This window comes from Antechinus flavipes, chromosome 2 (assembly GCF_016432865.1).
Source record: "Antechinus flavipes isolate AdamAnt ecotype Samford, QLD, Australia chromosome 2, AdamAnt_v2, whole genome shotgun sequence".
Lineage (NCBI taxonomy): Eukaryota > Metazoa > Chordata > Mammalia > Dasyuromorphia > Dasyuridae > Antechinus > Antechinus flavipes.
In genome coordinates, this window is record NC_067399.1 from 618,988,535 (window position 1) to 619,005,388 (window position 16,854).

General features: G+C 38.0%; 1 protein-coding gene and 1 long non-coding RNA gene across 3 annotated transcripts in view; one reads left to right on the forward strand and one right to left on the reverse strand.

The window, feature by feature from the left end:
- Positions 1–6,807: 6,807 nt before the first annotated feature.
- The window catches only part of ARHGAP22 (Rho GTPase activating protein 22), a 402,535-nt gene continuing 392,488 nt past the window's right edge, over positions 6,808–16,854 (forward strand). The window contains exon 1 of one of the 2 annotated variants that reach the window (XM_051981883.1): positions 6,808–7,917. In XM_051981883.1, the coding sequence (XP_051837843.1) occupies positions 7,866–7,917 (52 nt within the window). In that variant the 5' untranslated portion in view covers positions 6,808–7,865. The remainder of the gene's footprint in view (positions 7,918–16,854) is intronic. The other variant, XM_051981885.1, reaches the window with a different exon arrangement.
- Positions 9,189–16,683, reverse strand: LOC127551811 (uncharacterized). Its single transcript, XR_007951178.1, has 2 exons — positions 15,737–16,683; positions 9,189–13,668 (listed from the first exon to the last, which is right to left on the reverse strand). It is a non-coding gene; the product is annotated as an uncharacterized LOC127551811 (long non-coding RNA).

Sequence of the window (16,854 nt, forward strand, 5' to 3'; positions counted from 1 at the left end):
CTCTCCTTCCCTCCCTCTTTCCCCCTTGTTCTTCCCTCTCTCCTTCCCTCCCTCTTTCCCCCTTGTTCTTCCCTCTCTCCTTCCCTCCCTCTTTCCCCCTTGTTCTTCCCTCTCTCCTTCCCTCCCTCTTTCCCCCTTGTTCTTCCCTCTCTCCTTCCCTCCCTCTTTCCCCCTTGTTCTTCCCTCTCTCCTTCCCTCCCTCTTTCCCCCTTGTTCTTCCCTCTCTCCTTCCCTCCCTCTTTCCCCCTTGTTCTTCCCTCTCTCCTTCCCTCCCTCTTTCCCCCTTGTTCTTCCCTCTCTCCTTCCCTCCCTCTTTCCCCCTTGTTCTTCCCTCTCTCCTTCCCTCCCTCTTTCCCCCTTGTTCTTCCCTCTCTCCTTCCCTCCCTCTTTCCCCCTTGTTCTTCCCTCTCTCCTTCCCTCCCTCTTTCCCCCTTGTTCTTCCCTCTCTCCTTCCCTCCCTCTTTCCCCCTTGTTCTTCCCTCTCTCCTTCCCTCCCTCTTTCCCCCTTGTTCTTCCCTCTCTCCTTCCCTCCCTCTTTCCCCCTTGTTCTTCCCTCTCTCCTTCCCTCCCTCTTTCCCCCTTGTTCTTCCCTCTCTCCTTCCCTCCCTTCCTTCCTTTCTTCCTTCCTTACTTCTAACACACTGTTAGCATTTACTAAATGTTTGTTGAATGAATGATGAAAGGGAAAACAGTTTACCCAAAATAGAGCTGGAAGGAATGGGGATGGAGATGGAGCAAAGAAAGGTATTGTCAAATAAGTTAGTGTCCTTCACTAGCCCAAGGCCTGCTGGGTTATTTCCTTGGTGGTTCAGGCTTGCTGATTAGCACTACACATAAGGAAGAAAGGAAGGAAGGAAGGAAGGAAGGAAGAAAGGAAGGAAGGAAGAAAGGAGAGAGGGAAAGAGGGAGGGAGGGAAGGAAAAAGAGGAAAAGAGAGCAGAGGAGAGCAGAGAACAGGATAGGACAGAAGAGAGAGGGGAGGAAAGAGAGGGAAAGGAAAGGAGAGGAGAGAAAAGGATTGGAAAACAGAAGAGAAGAACGAAGAGGAGAGGAGAGGAAAGGAAAAAAGAGGAGAGGAGAGGAGAGGAGAAGAGAAGGAGTTAGATTCTTTGTGGATGGTCCAGTTTTTACTACGTAAGAAGATCCCTAAGCAGGCAGAGTGCCCTGCAGTTGCCTGATGCTTTCTGGCTGCTCCTTCTGCAGTCCGGAGCTGAGCTGGATGACTCAGGTACCACAGACGAACAGAGGAATGCTTCCTGCAGATGAGCAGCCACCCAGGTAACCTGGTGTAAGATCAGCTTTCAGGGAAGGTGGGTGGCAAGGGTCACAGGGCCAAGGCACTTCCTTCCTATGTGTAGGCCCTACAACTTGACCTTGGGAAAGTGACTCCATTTCTCTGTTTCACAGCCCTAACCTCTAGAATGTGGGTTAAAAAACCTGCCCTTCACTTCCTTAGCAGCATTGGAGAGCTGAAACATGCACTACTTTCTTGGGTATTAATCACATGCATATAGAATACAGAGGCGATTTAAGGACAGCTATGGTGTTTATTGAAGATGAGTTCTTGAAAAAAAAAATAATGTGTATGTCACAGTTCTCCTGGTTTAGAGAAAGAGGGATAGGTTGGCTGTGTATGAGGTCACAATGCTAATGGGGGAAGGGAGAGGAAAGATGAGTTAACAAAATTATTAATATTTATTATATAACAAATTCAGCAAAGACCAATGTACTACTTGGTTAACTATGATATCAAGAAACCCTCCCCATACTGTACCCCCAAGCAAAAAGTGGGGGGTGAAAGGTAGAGGGATGTATGTGGGGGGAGAGTTTCTATACATCCTGGAAACTCTCAGGAAAGCTGAGTTGCATTCCTCATTCTGTGATCCAAAATACTGGCATAAATGAATTATTTCTTTATCATCAACTCCAGGTAAAGAAGGAAGGAATAAAATGGCCCAGCCATAGACAATGCATCAATCAATAGTTTTATTATCCATTTCTTGTCTTCTTTTCAATCTGTTAGTTCAACAACAAATAGTGAGATTTGACACTACTTATTAAGCACCTACTATGTGAAAAGAGCTGTATTACTGCATAGATCATAAACATGAAATATATATATACACAAACAACCAATCCCTAAAGAGCTTATATAATTTAACAGGGATCACAGAATAGTAGACTCAGAGCTGGGAAGACCCTCACAGATCATCAAATCCAATAAATTCATTCCACTTTTGAAGAAACTGAGATTGAGAGTTATTGAGTAACTTTCTCAAGTTCATACACATATATATATTAAGAACATGATTTGAACCCAGATTCTTTGATGCTAAAGCTAGAATTATTTTCACCACATTGAGGAGTAATTATGATAAGGATAGGTAGTGGGACTAGATCTGACATTTCACTTTGTTGTTCAATCTAACTCTTCCTGACATCATTCAGGGTTTTCTTGGCAAGGATACTAGAGTGACTTGTCATTTCCTTCTCCTGTTTATTTTACAGATAAGAAAACTGTGGTAAGTAGAGTTAAGTGACTTGTCCAGTCACACAGCTAGTCAGTGTATGAGTCCAGATTTGAACTCAGGAAAATGAGTGCTTCAGACTCCAGCTCAGCACTCTATGCACTATAGCACCACCTGGTTTCAAGGGACTTGGTGTAGGGAATAACCAAGTAAAGAGACTACTTCTATCAAATTAGATTGGTACCTTCTTTACAACTTAGGTGTTAAAGAATTGCTTAAAGTATTAAGAAGTTAAATGACTGTTGTATCTAGGATATACTGTAACCTATTCCACATGTAAATGACTGCTTGCCATCTGGGGGAGGGGGTGAAGGGAGGGAGGGGGAAAATCAGAACGGAAGTGAGTGCAAGCAATAATGCTGTAAAAAATTACCCTGGCATGGGTTCTATCAATAAAAAGTTATTTTTTAAAAAAGAAGTTAAATGACTGGCCCAGGGTCACCCATCTACTTTGTTTCAGAGACAAAACTTCAACTCATGTTCTCCAAGCTTCAAAGCCAGTTTTCGATTCACTGTGCCACACTACATGTAACTACTTCAAGATGTGAGGAATGTGTCTTCTGAGGAGACATGATATGAGGAGATTCTGAGAAAAAAAGAGTTACTTCTAGATAGGAAATCAAAGAAAAAAAATTTTCTGAGAGAGGTAATAATTTCCTTGAAAAGGAGCAACATAGTACAGTAGAAAGAAGATTAGTTTGTCTATGACACTGTGATGTTGGGAAAGACATCTTTATGATTCTCCAGACTTGGACTTTTCATATAAAACGAGAGAGTAGGATTAGTTGGGTTCTAAAGTCCCTTCTAGAAATAAATCTATCATTTTAAGCTTTCCATTAGTGTGAGAGAAAGATGAATCTAGGTATAAGAGAGAATGTAAGTAAAGTCACAGAGGCAGAAGAGGGGGAAATGCAATCGGTAAAAAATAAGTTATTTTATTTGTCTGATTATTGAGTTCCTTGAATGTCAGGTTAAGGAGTTTGCATTTTATAGTATTTGATAGGCAACATAATGCCATGGAAGATCTTTGAGGAGCATAGTAACCTAACCAGGGCAGCTAGGTGGCGTCATAGTCGATAGAGTGCCAGGTAGAGAGTCAGGAAGACATCTTCCTGAGTTCAAATCTGACCTCAGACAATGACTAGTTGTGTGATTCAAAAGCGAGTTAACTCCTTTTGCCTCAGTTTTCTCAACTGTAAAATGAATTGGTGAATGAAATGGCAAACCACTCCAGTATCTCTGTCAGCAAAATCCCAAATGGGATCACAGAGTCAAACATGACTGAAAAAAATGACTGAATAAAGTAACCTAATCATTAGATTACTATGGCAATGGTGTCAAGCAATGATGTCAAACTCAAATAGAAAGGAACCTCTCCTAGCTATATACTAATTTTTAAAACTATGAATTAATATTATCTATGTTTTATTGCATTTTAATTTACTTTGTTACACATTTTCAAATTACATCTTAATCTGGATAGGGCTGAATTCATGAGTTTTTCAGGAAATGTGTGAGTTCAATATGTCTGATATAAAAAATAGTTTAGAGAAGAAAGATAAAAGAGGCAAGAAGCAGCTAAGAGATTGTGGGACAAATGATAGACTTGTTTTAGAGGACAAAGCAACTTGATTGCAAGACAGAGATAGAAAAAGAACCAAGAATCGTCCCAAGTTTTCCCAAGTTGGGAAGTTCCCAAGAGAATCAGGGAAATTACAAGGGGAAATTATGGAGGGAAGACAAAATGCAAGAGGTTGCAATGAAATAAACACTGAGTCATAAGCTCTCATTCAAATGCTGGTTTTACTAAGCCATATGACTTGGATTATCATTTTACATCCTCTATCTTAGTTTTCTCATCAACAAAATTAAGAGATAGAGTTTCTTGATCTTATTGTCCCCTTCTAATTATGATGAATACACCAATTATGATGATACACCAATTTGCATAAATTATTGGTCTGACTCTCATTTTAGGGCCAGAAGTTCTGGGTACAAGTTTCATCTTGTGCTTCTCAGTCCTAACATTCTAATTTTGGACATGATGAATTTGGTCCATTATTTTTCCTTACCCAAGGTGTCACCTTTGAGATGTTAGTGTGCCCCCTTTATCTTCCCTCTGAAGTGCCTTCCAGAAAATTACCAGTATTTAACATTTTTCTTTCATATTAATACATTGCTCTTGCATTATAAAACATGAATTAGATCATGGGGAGAGTCTATGACTAAATTTTCATGAAAAGTAGATCTAAGAACCATGTATAAAATGCAAGAAACTTGAGACTCTCCAGCCCAAACCCTACCACCCCTATTGTATAGATGGAGAACCTTAGTCTCAGAAAGAGAAATGATGGAAGACATCACACAATTATTTAATAGCAATGCCTGGATAGAACTCAGTTTCCTTGATCCTTAACTTATTGCTTTAGCAATGACATCACAGTGAAGGAAAAAAAAAAAGATAAGAGGAAAAGTAGTGATGAAATTGGTTGACCAAGAAAGAATCATGGATATTGTTACTCTTCAGAGTGCTCTTTAAATAGAAAGATATAAAAAGACAGAAAAAGTATAACAATTTGAAAGACCAAGAAAAGAATATGGAAAAGAAAATATGGGAAAGAAAGAACAAGGAACAAGGGAGTTGTTGCCACTTGGGCATATATCAATGAAGGCTCAAGAATGGTTAGAAAGGCAGAAGAATCAAAAGAAAATAGTTTCTTTGAGTGTGAGTGTGTGTGTGTGTGTGTGTGTGTGTATGTGCGTACGTGTACAATGCGGGTTAAGCAACTTGGCCAAGGTCACACAGCTAGTAAATGTCAAGTGTTTGAGGCTGGGTTTGAACTCAGGTCCTCATGACCCCAGGACCAATGCTCTGATACCTAGCTGACTCCTTTTTTTTTTTTTTTCCTTTTGCTTTGTCTCTCAAAATGTCGTATATTTAATTTTAAATTTTCTGCAACCTTTCCTTATTCTAGATATATTGCCTATTGTCATCATTTGCAAATTTTTTCCACCACATTTCCAAGCCCAGAACTGTTCTGTAGCTGAATTGGAATGAAATGGCTAAGGTCCAATGGGAAGAACATATAATAATATGGCCAGAATGGTTTTTCCAACCTACAGTTCTACTGGCTTTTCTTCCAGGAGAATACCAAGGATCACTGTGAAGCAGAAAGTGCAGAAATCACACATGGCATATGTAGAAAGCCCAGTGTGAAGCAAGGAATAGCTGCCCTCACTCTGCAGTGATTTGCGAATGAGTCATCCATCAATGATGTGTAGGATGGTCTGAGAATCATAACATCTCCCCTCTGTTCAAGTTCACTCCAGTCTGGAAGAGAGACTACTAACTAGTGGGTTTGATTGGCTTAATAGAAAGTGCCAGAGCTAGAAAGAAAAAACAGATCTGAATCAACATCATGTCAATAGGAAGATGATCCGGTGACTCTGCTCCGTTTCTTTTTTCCTTCCCTTTCTCCGTCCCTCTCTTCACTACAAAATGTAGTCTCCTCTCTCTAAAACTAGAAAACAGTCTAGCCACCTGTTCTTTAAGGAAATTCTACTCAATTAAACATTTTTTTAATAGCATTATGTACTAGGAATGGCAAATGCATTTATTAAAAAAATGAAACAGTTTCTGACCTCTAAGAACTTATGTCCCCTTGGGGAGAAATATATATATATATACAGACAATCATATACCAAAGATGTGCAAAATAATTAGAAAGTAATATTGAGAGTGGGAAAGAACAAACAAAGGGGGAAGTCAAGAAAAACATCTTTTAAGAGGCAGCATTTGAGCTGAGTTTTAAGGGGAACTGGAAGCTCCACAAAGAGTAGATGGAAAGAAAGTTGTCAGGCATGAAAAACAACCAATACAAAGGCAAGGAGGTGGGAGAAGGAATGTCATAAAAAAGAAATAGCATGTAGGCCAGTTGGATTGGGATGGTGAGCAGATGAGGAGCAGAAATGTATCATTACATTGGAAAGAAAGATTGAAACCAGTTTGTGAAGGACTTTAAATACTCAACAGAAGTGTTTATATTCCATCCTAAAGGAAATAGGAAAGAGACTTTGTAAGAAAAAAGAACCCATATTTTGTCTGAATCATAGAATCTCAGAGTGAGGTAGGATCTCAAAACCCAGCTAGTCCAATCCATATCTATACAAGAATCCCTTCCTTGACATTCCCAAGAAGTAGTCATAAAACCCTCTCACAAAAATCCCTATTAAGGATGAGACTTCTTATATAAGAGTATAATTTCCAGATCTTACCTGATTTCAGTGGAGTTCCAATAAGAGATCTACTGAAGCACAAGCACTATGATATTGATAGAGTCTTTTAGACATTCTTATTTATTATTTAGGCATTCCTATTAGGTCAGTCTCCATTCTATGGCTTCATAGACTGACCACCAACAACAAGCATTCTCCCTATGACCTTGCTCTGAGAGAGAAAATGGGAATAAATGAATAATTAGGATTATAGTAATTGTGGTTGGAATGGGGAAGGGTCATAGACTGGAAATAGAAAGAAAGAAAGAGAAGACTTGATATTTGAGAAGGCAACAATCCCTGTCTTTTATTTTACATGAATAAGAACTATGATACCAGTGACTTCTCAAATTTTAAGGTGACTTTTTAAAAAAAAATTAGTGAAAAATGAATTCACATTTAGTTCCTTCTGCCTATCCTTTGCAATCTTAAAAGACGAGCATCATTGGTTTTCCTTATGATTTGGAGGCAAAAGGATAAAGTTGGGAGAGGGGAATTCTCAAAAAGCAAAGTCTTGCTTTAAAAATTTAGATCAACCAAGTTAAAAAGTGAAAATTTCTAAAGAAGCAATAATAGTGGAAGCAATTCATATTTATGTAGCATCTTAGAGAATTACAAAATTGTGGAGGTTTTTTTTTTTTTTTTTTTTTTTTTTTTTTTTGCTCACAACAGATCTAAAATATACATCCTATATACATGACTATCTCTGTTTACACATAAGGAAACTGACTTTGAAAGAGACTGAGAGGTTTGGCCCACACCAAATGGCTAGTAAGCATTGGAGCCAGTATCCAAACCAGATCTCTCCTTACTCCTCACTCTTTCCAAGCTTTCACTCCTACACCAAGCTGCCTCTTGGGGGGCCCTAAATCATCGCAGGGTGGATCCTTGTATAAAACTTAAGAAAACAGAAAATAAAGGGCATTCTAAATATATTTCTTTTCTATAGATGCTGATCTTCTATTACTGGAAAACAGGAATTAGCTTGTCTCTTTGAGGATGTGGTTGGTTCTGTATAAAAAGGATACAGAAGAAATTTGCACATAGGTTGTCAGCTTCATTATGTTTCCTACAGCTTCCAGCAGAAGAAAGACGTTTGCAGCAAGATATTTCGGTAAGAATTTGATTTTTTTAAAAATCATTTACTTGTATTTCTTCTTTGCTCTGTTCAGGTAATGGGGAGTTGTGGACTAATGGGTAATCCCAAAGGGACAGTTTTAGTCTCTTAGACAGAGTGGGAGTCTAGCTAGGGGATAAAAGAGGAACCTTCCTCAGCAGTGCCCATGTACTGAGAAAAGGGAATTTGAAGCTGCAGTGAAGAATATGTCCTTAGCTCACCCCCATAGTTTGTTCAAGATGTGACCACCCTGGTGAATTACTCACTAATTTTGCTGTCCACACAGGAGCAGTCTCAATAGGGACAGTCTCTCTAAAGGGACATTTGGGTCCAGAGCTTCAGGGCTTGGAATAAACTCAGGGTCAAGAGTATGCAATAAATGTATATATACAGCAAGATCTGAAAATTTTACTTTATGTCTGGTTATTTTGTACCTCAGCATAAAGAAAGAAAGTCTCAAGTTACTTGGATAAACAGGTGATTTATTTTCAATTTAGGTTGCGTCAATCCATACAACTCTGGTTTTTGTTTTTTGTTTTTTGTTTTTTTAATTTAACTCACTAAAGCAAGGAATCATGTCTGGAAAAATGACCAGTTGAATTAAGTTGAACATCTTGTTAATCTAACAATGAGATAAATTACTTAAAACAAATAAGCTTTTACACAGCATATCAGAATATATTTGTCAAATGAATGATTGGAAGAAAAATCAACATTTGCTTTGGCCAAATTCAATCAGGTTTTTTTTTTTCTCCCAAGTTAGTCTGTATATGCATCAACTCTTGGAGGCAGTTAAAATTGCTCAGAATGAGAGATGATAAGGCAGCAAAACTGGACCAAGAATGACAGCTTTTCTGATCATGGTGGTGGTGGTGATGATAATGGTGGTTGTGAAGGAGTTGATAGGAGCTGTTCTATATTGAGAAAGGCCTGGGAGAGCCCAGAGCCTGAGGAAGTGGCAGAGGAAGCTCTTATTGTTCTTTAATGTATTTATGTGCCAGTCAACTGTTCTGGAAAGGGAGAGTTATTTGTGTTAGGAGATACCAGTTATGCATGGAGCAGATGCATAACTTCTTCATAATCTAATTTTTTTTAAATAATAGCAAGGCTTGAATGCCACAGGAGAGCCCTATATTTGTTCATCAAAGCAAATGATTAGAGTAGGTGTTATTATAGGCAGGTTGCATCTGTTTATATATAAACACAACAATTCTAGAAAAAAAATTAAATGGTACTAAAAATGACTACAAAACACACACACACAGAGAAATGTTTACCTTTTCTTGTTTATTCTTATATAAAGCTCTAAGATTTACAAAGTTTTTTCCAAGAATTACTTCATTTGCTGCTCTCAGCAAACTGTTAGATAAGCATGAAAGCATTTAGATCAAAATGCAGCTGACATGCATGTGTCATGTACAGAGCACTATGCTCAGAGCTGGGAGAGACCCCAGTCATAGACATTTTACAGTTCTTGCTATCACGGAATTTATTCCCTAGTGAGGAAAGACTGCTCAGTCATTTCAGTCACATCTGACTCTTATGGGACTTTATTTGGGGTTTTCTTGGCAAAGATAACAGAGTGGTTTGCCATTTCCTCCTGTAGCTCTTTTTACAGTTGAAGAAACTGAGGCAAACAGGATTAAATGACTTGCCCAAGGTCACCCAGCTAGCAAAATGTCTGAGGCTGAATCGGAACTCATTTTTCCATCTCCAAATTTGGTATTCTATCCACTGTGCCACCGACACAAACCCAAATCATTTAATTGTGATACATGATTGTCTCAATAAGTATATTAAAAAGGTGCAGGTAAAATGTCTGAATAAATGGAAAAATGGAAAAAAATATTTATTGAGTTTTTATTATATGCCAATCATTGTACTGAATACTGAGAATACAAATACAAAACCAGTTGAGCCCTCAAGAAATTTATATTTCAAGGCGGGAGATGACACACATAAGAAAGGGTGCCCAGGAAGCTATACTTTTGTCTGGAGAGTAATAGGGATCACTATAGGACTCAATCCTGGAACAATGGTAGAGTTCATAGGATCATAGTTCCTATGTGAGATTCATTGGGTCAAGGTCATTCATGATTAGAGGGATGAAGGAAGTAGAAGTCCAAAAAAATCTCAGAGAGGACACAGCCTTTGAGGTGAGTTTTAAAGGGAAGAATGGAGGAGCTTTGGAGAGATGCTAGACTTACAGTCAGAAAACCTGAGTTCAAGTCCCAGTTTTGACACTGATTACCTGTATGAGTTCTATGAAGTCCTCACTTGGACCTAACTTGGACCTAGCTTATCTTTCTAATCTTAATTACATTGTCCTCCCTCAGACTCTGTGATACAGTTTTCTTTCTGTTCTATACTTGGGACATTCCTCCTTTCATTTCCATGCCTTTCCACTGGACGCTGTTGTGTTTGGAATGCATTGTCTCCTCACCTTCATAAAAATAAAGATTTAAAGAATAAAACTAGCCCTCATGTGATGCCTTTAAGTTTGCTTTACCAGCCCAGCCCAGATGAAACACTGCTGCCTTTCTAGGGTTGGATCTGTGTAAAGTGTTGAGGGTTGTGGGCTTAAGGAAAGAAGGCTCTTGAGACTTTGGAAAAGTCATTGTGGGGGAGAATCAGAGATGGGTCACAGGATTGGTCTGCAGGATGGAATATCCATTTGAAGTTAAATACTGTCAATTTGTAAGTGAACTAAGTCATTAAAATTTCATGACTTCCTCCAAAAACCTTTATCATTTTAGTAGCAGGTGAAATATGAGAGTGGACCTGGGTGATGGCCTAAATAATATGAAGGCTCAGAAGTTTTAAGATAAGACATCATCTTTAAAAATGATCTGACTGTAACAAAGAAAAGTGAACCCAGAACAGGGGACACAGGAAAGAACAGTTAGAGACCACAGTAATGGAGACATGCAGAGAATTATTATAAATCTGCCTTTCACCTTTCCCCTGCAGGAAAAGATTCAAAAGGTTTGGTCACAACTTCTCATACACTCCCCCTAGGCAAAAAACCCAAATCCATTGGGTAGGAACATGAAGAATATCTGTCTTAAAAGAAATGGTATATATTTGGAATCATTGCTATAAGGTACATCCCAAGTACAATCAGATTGGTACCACCAATGGAAATACTTTATTTTCATTCATTCATGATTTCATATTTTTATTTACACTGTATATAATTTGTGTTTGCTTATTAATGAGCCAAATAATATATGCAGCACCAAAATCAACAATTCTTGATCCTTTACCTTAGAGAGGATCCAGGGATAGAAATCAAACTGTATATCCAATCCTTATATTATCTGTGAGCAACAAGGCCTAGCTTTGCATGGGGAAGTCTGATGGCACCTTGTGCCTTCCCATTTTATTACCATTAACTTATATTATAGATCCATATAATCACAGAGATGAAAGTCATCTTTTTTCTTTTTTTGCATTTAGTAGTATTCCATATATTCCAAATATATATATATATATAGTTTCTGAAATTCATTTTTGTAAGTTTTTGAGTTCTAATTTTTCCCTCCCTTCCTTTCCTCCCCCCTCTTCAAGACAGCAAACAATTTAGTACTGATTATACATGTACAATCCTGTTAAATATATCCCTTATTAGCAATTTTGTGAAAGAAAAATCAGAACAAAGGGGAAAATCACAAGAAAGACAAAACAAAAAACAACTTGTTAAAAAGTGAAAAAAAAAGTATGCTTTGATCTGCATTCAGACTCCATAGTTCTTTCTCTGGATGTGGATGACATTTTCCATGACAAGTCTTATGGCATTGTATTGCTAAGAAGAGCTAAGTCTGTCATAGTAGATCCTCACACAATGTTGCTGTTTATTGTGTACAACATTCTCCTGATTCTGTTCACTTTGCTCACCATTAGTTCATGGAAGTCTCTCCAGGCTTTTCTGAAATCTGTCAGCTCATCATTTTTCATAGAACAATAGCATTCTATTGTATTTATATATGGCAATTTGTTTTTTTTTAATTTTTATTTAATAATTACTTTATATTGACACTCGTTTCTGTTCCGATTTTTTTTCCCCTCCCTCCCTCCACCCCCTCCCCTAGATGGCAAGCAGTCCTTTATATGTTGGATATGTTGCAGTATATCCTAGATACAATATATGTTTGCAGAACCGAACAGTTCTCTTGTTGCATAGGGAGAATTGGATTCAGAAGGTATAAATAACCCGGGGAGAAAAACAAAAATGCAGATAGTTCACATTCGTTTCCCAGTGTTCTTTCTTTGGATGTAGCTGCTTTTGTCCGTCATTTATCAATTGAAACTCAGGTCTCTTTGTCAAAGAAGTCCACTTCCATCAAAATATGTCCTCATACAATATCGTTGTCGAAGTGTATAATGATCTCCTGGTTCTGCTCATTTCACTTAGCATCAGTTCATGTAAGTCTCGCCAGTCCTCTCTGTATTCATCCTGCTGGTCATTTCTTACAGAACAATAATATTCCATAACATTCATATACCACAATTTACCCAGCCATTCTCCAATTGATGGGCATTATGGCAATTTGTTTAGCCATTCCCCAGCTGGTGGCCATGGTCATACCCTCAGTTTCCAATTCTTTGCACAAAAAAAGCTGCTATAAATATTTTTGTACAAGTGGGTCCTTTTCCCTTTTTTATGATCTCTTTGAGATAGAGATCTAGTAGTGATATTGTTGAATCAAAGTATATGGGCAGTTTTATAGCCCTTTAGGCATAGTTCAGATCACTCTCTGGAATGGTTGGATCATTTCACAACTCCACCAACCATTCATTAGTGTCCCACTTTTCCCACATTCCCTACAACATTCATCATTTCTGCTTTTGTCAATTAGAGAATCTGATATGTGTTTGGTGGTACTGCAGAGTGGTTTTATTTACATTTCTATAATCAATAGTGATTTAGAGAATTTTTTTATATGATTGTAAATAGCTTTAATCTCTTCATCTGAAAACTACTTTTTCATATCCTTAGATCATTTATCAATTGGGAAAGAAAGTCATCTTTGAAGATGTCATCGCATGAATCCAATGCCATCATTTTACAAATGAGGAACTGTGGGGCCATAAATGGAAGGGACTTTCCCAAGATCTCATAATGAATGAATCAGTAGCTGACTCAGTACTAAAACTCAGTTTTCATCATTACCAGTTTAGTCATGCAGACTCCTAGGTTGAGACCATTTCCTCTGCTTTGTATCCCTTCCTCCCTGCCTACTCTCAGATCTAAAAGTATTTTAAAAAAGAATAATACATCTATCTATTGTCTATCAATTCAAAGAAGAATATCAGTAACTGACATAGTTGTTCTCTTTGCAGCACTCAGGTTTGCCACTTGGCAGAGAGGAACAAAAGAAGCCAAGTTTTCAAAAAAAACTTTTTTTCTCTGTTAGATTTGTTAAGAGAAAGAGGTTCTATTATGGAGCAGAAATTCAGAGGTATTTAATCCACCACCTGGCTCCTGATATCTTTAGGCCATCTCACGGGTGAGCTAAAATCTGGACAAATTTGATTTTTTATGAGGAGTTTTGATATTCATTTCCCCAAAGCAGGCAAAGATGGAATTATTGTTGGGGCCATTTTTCTTGACTTTCTTGGATTCTTGTGGAACTCAGCTCAAGTTTCACCTTCTTTAGGAGGTCTTCCCCAGTCCCTTCATCTATCACGATCTTCTATAGTTCTCTTCTATGACCAGATTGTCTCCTCCATTTGAATGGAAACTCTCTGAGAGCAAGGAATATTTAATTTCAGCTTTCATATCCCCAGAAATTGGTATATAATAAATCCTTGTTGATTAATTGGTTCAATGAGCCTCAGAATTTCATTCTCTCATTAAATCTATTTTAGTATGATCTGGGATAGGCTGTCAACAGCAGCCATTACGCCTAGACAGCTGATCAACTCAATTCAATGTCTCTTCTGCTCTCCACAGGTAGACCTACTCATTATAAGGCTTCTATCCAGGGAAAACCACTCTCTTAGAAACACAGAGAGGGAATAGTTCCCTTTTGCCAGTATCAAGTAAACTGATACAGGAGGAAGATATAATTTCATTCTGAAAGTACATAGTGATTTCTATGTTTTGCTGTTGACTCCTTGAGAGTAAACTGTTGTTTATCTTTCTAAGTATCCCCAGCACTTAGCACAGCACCTTGTAACCCAGTAGACACTTAATAAATGTCAGACTGACTGAAGGTGTGGAATGGGGATGACAAACTGCCTTTTTCTGACTTCCATCCCCCACCAATATAAATGTAACAGCCTAATTTCTCCTCCTTCTCCTGGTCCAGCTCTGTGCAAGGTTGCTTAAGGGAAGTAATGAATTAATCAAATAAACTAAGCCCTGAGAATAGTTATCTAGCTGATATGTTATCCTGCTCTCATAGGTAATGCAATTCCTTAACCTAGTTACAATCCAGAAAACCATTAAAAGGAGAGGCCTTTTCAATGAAAAGGCTTGTATTACTCTCTGGTCCTTAGAAGAAAGGTAAGAACAGAGGTAAGGATGGAGAAGAACACAGGAGATAGGATATTATTTTCTTTATGCTATTTCATGTTAACTAACTGTAGAAGAATCATCAATATGTTCAAAACAAAGTAAACTCTCAACTGTTTTTTAAACTAGTACCTTCTATTAATTTTTTATGTATGATCCATTGTTTTTTGGAGTTGTGTGTAGTCTGCTTTTCCTGGTGCTTGAGCAGCCTCTATAGTTTCCCAGTCACATCTCTTGTTCCCTCCCCTGTACTCTGTCAGTTGGTCAATAGAGAAAGTTAATCAAGCACATGATGTTGACTCCCTCATTCTTTGGGCTGAAAATGCTCAAAGGTCAGGCTGGACTCACTCCAGGCTCCCATGGGCTCTCCAACTGTGCCCTATGTGATAGCCTAATTAGTCTCACTTTGTGGGTGACAATCTGTTGGAATTTGTTCAGGACAAAATGGTTTGTGGGATTATGGGTTTTTGTCAGGAAGTATCCCCCTCCTCCATCCGCTACACACACACACACACACACACACACACACACACACACACACACACACACATTGTTGCTTTTGGGTAGCTTTGGAGTATTCTAGCTTTGCAATAAGTCTCTGCAACCAAAACTGAGGAAATATACTATCTCCACCTAGCAAGTCATCTATTAGCCATTAAGGAGATGCCTTAATCTATTACTAATGGGCCACTTGGGGCAGTTGGGACCTGGTTTGTAGAGTGGGTATGGTGACTTACTGACGATGAGGCAATCACCATAAGTCATTCCTGGCAGGGATTGAAGAGCTCTCCATTTCTATGAAGATGGATAACTGTGCTAAAGGCAACAACACTTGGACCCATTAAATAATCAACCATTCAGCAAGCAGCTCCTTTTCTGCCATAGTCTGGTGTTAAAGCAATATTCACAGAGAGTTGTTGATTTCTATTTCAGGGGAGTTTCAGAATATTCTAAGTACCAGAATAAGTGCTCTACCATTTAGCAGTTTTGTGATCTTGCACAGACAAATAACCTGCCCTAGATATTTACTACTATGTAACTCTGCACAAGTCATCTAACCTCTTTCTTCCTTAACTTTCTTATCTGCACCTTTACAATAATTACATCTAATTACCTCTCAGGCCTTTTATGAAGATGAAAGAATATTTATCAAATATTTTGGTTGCATCATCAGTAAAATGGGGTAGAAGTAGGAATCTAGTGGCATATAATATAATCTCTCAATGGTAAACATAAAAACTTCAGTGGTTTGCATTAAAAAAAGTATTTATTAAATGACTGCTGGATTGCAATTACCTTACATGTCTGAAGGTAGAAAATTAGACAAGATGGATGATCTCTTCTGGTCCATCCTAGATCTGAAATCTGTGCCATATTCTTTTTTCTCTGCTTTCAACAATATGGAAGGAGGGAAATAGCTAGCAATAAAAAAAAAAAGAGAGAGAAAAAGGGAAAGTAAAAAAGATCATGAGCCCCAGGTGTCATATTGGAAAGTAGCCTCCACAACTTCTTACATATCCCCAAAACAGAGAATATAATAACCCCAAAGTAATATATAGATTTCCCATCAACCAATCATCTTGGTAAGTCCCTGTTCTCTATCCATAGAGACTGTTCTGTCCTTCATTCCCTTAAGACTTCTCTCTTAGGAGACTGGTAACTAATCCTGCTAAAGGGCATAACTGACAGTGGTATAAAATGTTACACCTTCAGGGACTATTCCTGTCTTAATTAGTAGACTCTTGAGAAGGGAAATCTTATAAGTCCCAAGGGAAGGAATCTCTCTAACAAAGTAATTTATGCTCCCACAGCAGGCAAATGAAGAAGATATTATTGATGGGGAGAAGACGATTGATTGTACGACACAATACAAATTTTATAATGTAGGTGACCCCATCCTGAAGTCATCTGAGTTCCCAGTCTTTAAATAATAATAGCCCTCATTTACATATCACTTTATATATATTACTTATTTTTTCCATCAACAAACCTTTAGGATAGGCACCAAGACAAAATTAGTCTCATTTTATAGATGAATAAATTGAGAGTTAAAGAAATATAATGACTTGCCCTTGGTCACACTATAGTAAAAGTAAAAAGGCAGAATCCAAACATAAATGTATTCTGACCTTTTGAATTAATTGCTCTTGGCATTATGCCTCACTGTTTGAGGATGAGACTGGATATTACTAATGCTCTCTTAGGTGTACTTTTTTTGGCCACAAGAATGTTTTTTGATTAGGTTAAATACATGCACACACACACACACACACACACACACAGAAGCACATACTATTTTCATGTTCTTTCCATCTCTAATTTTTTTTAATTTCTCATGAAGAGAGTATCATAAAAGGAGAGTTCACCCTTCTCCATCGTGATTCTTCTAAGATTGAGCAAAAGTCCAGCCCAGG